General features: G+C 38.3%; 1 protein-coding gene across 3 annotated transcripts; it reads left to right on the plus strand.

The window, feature by feature from the left end:
- Positions 1 to 309: 309 nt before the first annotated feature.
- On the plus strand, positions 310 to 4,087 carry LOC125211123. Of its 3 annotated transcripts, none has more exons than XM_048110820.1 (3): positions 310 to 452; positions 1,430 to 3,299; positions 3,406 to 4,087. In XM_048110820.1, exons 2-3 carry the CDS (start codon positions 1,455 to 1,457, stop codon positions 3,730 to 3,732), a joined length of 2,172 nt encoding a protein of 723 aa, XP_047966777.1. In that variant the 5' UTR covers positions 310 to 452; positions 1,430 to 1,454; the 3' UTR covers positions 3,733 to 4,087. The 3 variants fall into 3 exon arrangements, with proteins under 3 accessions (XP_047966777.1, XP_047966780.1, XP_047966779.1); XM_048110823.1 differs by lacking the exon at positions 310 to 452 and adding an exon at positions 475 to 747; XM_048110822.1 differs by lacking the exon at positions 310 to 452 and adding an exon at positions 791 to 1,225.
- Positions 4,088 to 5,929: the final 1,842 nt, after the last annotated feature.

The following is a 5,929-nucleotide window of genomic DNA, read 5'->3' on the forward strand; positions in this document are numbered from 1 at the left end:
GAACATAAATGTAGGAAGAGGGATTCCATTCCAATATTTTAATCAAACCATTAATTACCGATAAGTGGCATTAATTAAATAAATTTTAATCTGCGTTTCCCAATACCATTGATTCCCCATTTAATTATTGTGACCACGCCCCCAGCTAGTACCAGAAACCCCAAAGTACCCCTGAGTGAAGACAAAAATAGATGTTCTACAAGGGCATTTCCGTCTTTACAGGGTACCAATATTGCAGGTACTAAAAAACAGTGTCCTAAAAAGCAACGTCAAAAAATGGTCACACAAAATCACTCACTCACAAACACACAAATGGTGAGTCAAAGAAATTGGCTTTTGAAGTGGACAGTTAAATTGGGCTTCTGCAGCTCTGTGTAATGTCCCTCCATGTTGAACTGTTCATGTGATTCGAGTATAGAGAGAGAGAGAGATCCCTTCATCTACAAACAAAGGCATGCATGCTCACTTTTTTTTTGTGCCTATCATTTAACTTTACTGTTGGTGGGCTACTTCAGTGGCTCTAATTGATTCTTCTGAATTCACCATTTACACTAATTTTTCTTGATTCTTTGGCAAAACTTAATAGAAATAAAAAATTTCACTGGTGAAAGCTGATATCTACAACTCTACTCTTGTATCGAAGTTGCTAAACAAATGATGCTTTTTACATTATCTTCTGTGAATGTATGAGACAGCATCTTTCTTTGGGTTTTTCTATAGCTTCAATGCTTTGAGATCTCAAGTGGGGTATGGTCTTTTTTTTCTTGGAAATTTTTTTTATCTCTTTATTGGGTATAATATGCAAGTTTATAGTAATGGTGCTTTTGTTTAGTTCCTTAATTATCAGTTCCAAAGTCATGAATGGTAAGATTTTGTTCCCCTATTAGAAAGTTTTAGATTTGTCGAGGGTTAAAAATTGGATCTTTGATGGGTTTAAAACTTCTTGAAAAGATAATGCGTCTTAAAAATTGGATCTTTAAGGTTTGCACTAATTTGACATTGTGGAGTGAGATCTTGAGATCCGCAAATGTTTGATTCTTTGCTTTAAGTTTGTTAGTAGCTTTTGTGGTTTTCCACTTCAAAAAAAATGGAGGGGTTCAGAATTCGATTTTAGTTGTATTTGATTCGCTTCTTATTTGAAATGTTGTTTTCGGAGATCTCATCTCTGATTATTTTTTAGTAAAAGAAATGGGATAGCTTTGGAGGAGACGAGCTGCTGATAGCAGTTAAGCCATGCTTCTCTCTGTTGCCTGTTTTGTCTTACCTTGTCAGAAAAGATAAAAACTGTATGGTTGGGGAAGTGAATTATTTTGTGATAATTCTACATTCCCAGATGCATTATTGACATTTTGTGGCAGAATTCTTGATTTATGATTGTTGGTATTTTCCATTTGTTGTTCAATCCAAGTTTGTGAATGTGGCTTTGCAGGATTAGGATCTATGAATGAGTGACTATGGAATTAGACTTCGACAAATATTGTGTTGTGGATGGGAGTCCTACTACCGTGCTTCCAGCTCCACGACGTCGTTCTAGGAAATCGAGTAGTAAGCTCAAGTGTGGGAATGAGCTGCTCAGCCTCAATGAAGAGTTCACTGAGATTGGGTTTAACCGTTACCGTAGTGCATCGTGTAGAGATGCCCCAAAAATCCCTCGGGAAGGTCGACATCAACTGCTGAAGCGAGGCTCAGTTTATCAGAGCTCCAAAGAAGTGGGATTGCTGAGGAGAAATGATGATGTTGTTCCAAGGAAAAAGATTGAGTTTTCAAGAGGGAGTTCATCTGCATTCTCTGTTGGAATAATTGATTCCTTATGTAGTTTGGATGAAGAAAGTCCCTTAGTAGAACGGGGCATGCCCCTCTCCGAACAAAGTACTAGTAGCTCCTCTTGTAAGAACCGGCTAGAGTTGCACTCTCGGAGCTCAGTACATCGGTCTTTAGATCCTATTCATGAAAGAATACCCTTAAAGAAGTCTTCGTCCTCGTGTAAAAGCAAGAAGCAATCTGAATTTGAAGTTGATAAAACGGATGATGATAAGAGTTGTCAAGGGAGGGATAAGGCAGTTGGCAATCTGCACAAGTCATTATCTGCGAAATTGGCTTTGCCTCATTCGCCTGCTAATTCAGATACTGATGGCTCAAAAGCCAGCAGTCCGAGGGGCCGGCTTCATCCTGTCCTAAAAATGTTTGATCATTTTGATAAATCCAAATCTCATAGAAGTCCTTTGCATTGTGCCAAGGAAACTAGGTCTGAGGCAGTTATCAAGAGGGACATTGGTGTGAATCCCAACGAAACGTTGAATGATTTATCAGACAAGGCGCACAGTGTTGGAGTTGGAAAAAGCCCTCAGCTTCAAAAGAAAGGTGTTCAAAACTCACTTCCCCCGTCCACTCCCGCACACCTTCGAGGCCTTCTCAAGATGGAATGGAAGCAAGGGATGCTGTTCTTCGAGTTCTCAGTGAATTCACCAGAAGATGTCTACGTTGCAAAGATGTGCAAGGTGGATAACCCTCTATCTTGGGCCTACACGTTCCACTCGCTTCATCACAGAAGGAGGAGTAGTTCTAATGCTTGGGGATTGAGAGAAAACAGCAAAGAATCATCTATGGTCGGGCAAATGCTAGTATCATGCTATACATGTACGGAACTGAAAGGTGCTGGAGCTTATAACGATTCTATGGTCACAGAGTTTGTGTTGCACGACGTTTCCCATTTGAGAAAGAGTGTTTCCTCCCAAGATAGCTCTTGCTGCTCGCCCGACCTCACTAAACCACCCATAGTTTCTGATGAGGTATCATCCTGGTGTGATGGCGAGAAGCATGAAACACCGGCCAAGACAAGGAAATCCAAGAATTCACGCGACAGTGGTCACTGTGAATCTTCTCAACCCGTGGCAGCAACTGAACTGCATCCAGGGCTAGAAATCGCAGCGATCATTATGCAAGTTCCATTTGAGAAGAGAGAGAGTCTCAAATTCAAGAGTGGGGATAGGCAGATGGACAAGCCACTCTTGAACTTGCTAGATCTTTGTCAGCTTGAGCAGGAGCATGACAAGGCCTCAACCAACACTTCAAATCCCGGGAAGCTGCACGTTGTGATCCCAGCAGGAAATCACAGCTTGCCAAGTACTCCAAGCCGTGGCCCTACGCCATTGCTTGATAGATGGAAGCTAGGTGGAGGGTGTGATTGTGGTGGATGGGACATGGCATGCCCCCTCAACGTATGTGGGGACCCTAATCTTCAGATTTCCGAGGGCCAGCCCCTCTTTGACACTCACCATTCACCACAACTTTTTATTCAGGTAACCTTAATTTATGAAAATTCTGTCGTTGAAACGTTGGTTTTTGAAGAAAGAGTTGTTTCTTAGCAATGGTTGTGATGCTTTGGTTATGCCTAAATGTGTGCAGGGAAGGAAAGATAAAGAACCGGCTTTCACAATGAGGGCGATCGAGGATGGGAAATACGTTGTTGATTTCCATGCACAGTTGTCCTCTCTGCAAGCATTCTCCATCTGTGTTGCTCTTCTGCATGCTGCAGAAGCCTCCACCGGTGCTGGACGGGAGAGGAGTGAGCAAATGCTGCAGAGTGACTCTCTGAGGGTATTCGCGGAAGAGGAGATGAAACATCTCATCGACACAATATCAGAGGAGGAGAAGTTCAAGTCTGGCAAGATGGAAGATGCCTTGCCATCCTTCGTGCTGAATCCACCGTTCTCTCCAATTTCTCGTGTATAGGCTCGTGCAACAGCCACGAGACGAATAAACGTGGAGAAGTTCACCTCAATGGATCTGTGGTTGCATTGAAGATGGGAAAAATACATCTCCTGGTTAAAATTAGAGTCCTTTTATAGATAAAATTTTCCAAAAAATATACAATACTGTTTATATTGGTAGAGAATAGAGAGGGAGCAAAGTAGGAGTTAAATTTTGAGTCATTTGTATTCTTTGGTTAAATTATAATGTTGTAGTTTAGTGGTGAAGGGAAGTTTTTTTCAAGAAGGTTAAGTAGGAGAGAAATTTTTTATGTTGCCCACCTTACCTCATTTGTATGTACCTATGCAATAAATGAAACACCCCTCTTAGTTTCTCATCTTTCTTTCTTTTTTTGTCATTCCATAGCTCTTTCTTAGATAATGTATTAGAAAATAGTTTGTTCAACGTTTTTAATCCCTTCTTTTTATAGCTCATTATCTCTTACAATCAAAGTGCTATTGTCTCATATATATAATATATATATATATAGGGAGGGAGATGATCAAAATAAGCATGTGTTTAAATCCAAAAATGCAGCCTAAATCTTGGCCCTAGGATTAGATGATCTAATGGTCAATAATTAACCAAAAATACGGAAGGTCATAATTAAGCAGTTTTAGGTCATATTATAAGATTTGGGTTTATGTCATGTTAAGATCATTTTAGGTCATGTTTTGTTAGCATGACCTAAAACTAAACTAACTATGACCTAAAAATGTCCTACGTATGACCGCGTTCTGCGTTTCTGTATTTAAATCTGGTCTTCATAGATCAAAACCCGGGAGATTTACTAATATGCTAACTAATTTTAAAGTGCTAACGTACATCCAATCACGTGCTGCCACGTGGCACGAAAAATGCAATATTATATACAGAAAAATGCAATATAAATTTCGACAGATTGCATTTTCGATATTGACTGTTTAATTTGCATTTTATATCTGTACGGATTGCATTTATATATGTGAAAATGCAAAACTTAACAATATAAAATGCAATTTTGTGAAAATGCAAAACTTAACAATTAAAAATGCAATTTTCCTATAACTAAAATGCAATATGTGGAAATGCATGAACAACTTCACAAATGTGTATTGCATTTTTCTATATACAATATTGCATTTTTCGTGCCACATGGCAGCACGTGGTTGGATGTATGTTAGCACTCTAATTAAGGATGCGCCCTAGTGCTCCCCTATATATATATATATATATGATTGTGTTAAAATGACAACATCTCTTAAATTAACACCATACCACCATTCCTAGCCAATCATTTGTACATGTGGACGAATAATAAGCTGCCATGTGGAAATCATAAAAATTGTTCAAGGATAAATTTTCACGAGAATTTGCAATATCGAATACCTTTATTGCAATTTTTCCCATTGCAATATCCAACACACTAGGCGCAATTTTTCCCGTTGCAATATCGAATCTGTTAGGCGCAATTTATAGATTGCGGTGTAGCGTTTATCTATTGCTTGAGTCTAGCATAGGGTGGGTAGGTAAGGTATACCTTATGAAGAAACTACGGTATCACGAAAAAGTCATACCTTTACCTTACCAAAGTTTTCGGTATACAGAACTTCGGTATACCTTATATTCGGTATGACAAATTTCATCACCGATACAGTACCTCATTTTCGGTATAGTACCGTGCAGTTCGGTATACCTTATTTTGTGCGGTATACGACTTTCAACATCAATTAAAATAGAAAATTAGAGTTTTAAAATATTATTTATAATTTATAATTTTAAAAATAAATTAAATATAATTTATTCATAATTATATTTATATTTCACAATAGATTTATAATTTAAAAATATATAAAATATATTTTATATACAATTGTGTTTATATTATTGTGGTATATACCTTAATTTACGGTATATACCGTAAACTAAGGTATATACCGAATTTCGATATGCAGCGGTATACTTAGCGGTATTTGAAAATTCATATCGTTACCTTACCGCAATCTTTCGGTAAGGTATCATACCATACCGAAAGTCACGGTATACCAAAAAAACGGTATTTTCGATATTTTTTCGGTACGATAAGACCGGTTTTTCGGTATTTCGGTATTTTTCCCCAGCCCTAGTCTAGCATACATAATATTGCAGTCTAGCGTGGTGTCCACTAGATGTCATTTAAGAGTGTTGTCATTTTAACGCA

The sequence above is a fragment of the Salvia hispanica genome, chromosome 3, assembly GCF_023119035.1.
Source record: "Salvia hispanica cultivar TCC Black 2014 chromosome 3, UniMelb_Shisp_WGS_1.0, whole genome shotgun sequence".
NCBI classification, from domain to species: domain Eukaryota; kingdom Viridiplantae; phylum Streptophyta; class Magnoliopsida; order Lamiales; family Lamiaceae; genus Salvia; species Salvia hispanica.

Excerpts from the sequence above, each read along its gene's own strand:
- LOC125211123 (XM_048110820.1), top strand. The coding sequence starts at position 1,455 with ATGGAATTAGACTTCGACAAATATTGTGTTGTGGATGGGAGTCCTACT. Across the intron at positions 3,300-3,405 it reads CACCACAACTTTTTATTCAG|GGAAGGAAAGATAAAGAACC; the intron begins GTAACCTTAATT and ends AAATGTGTGCAG.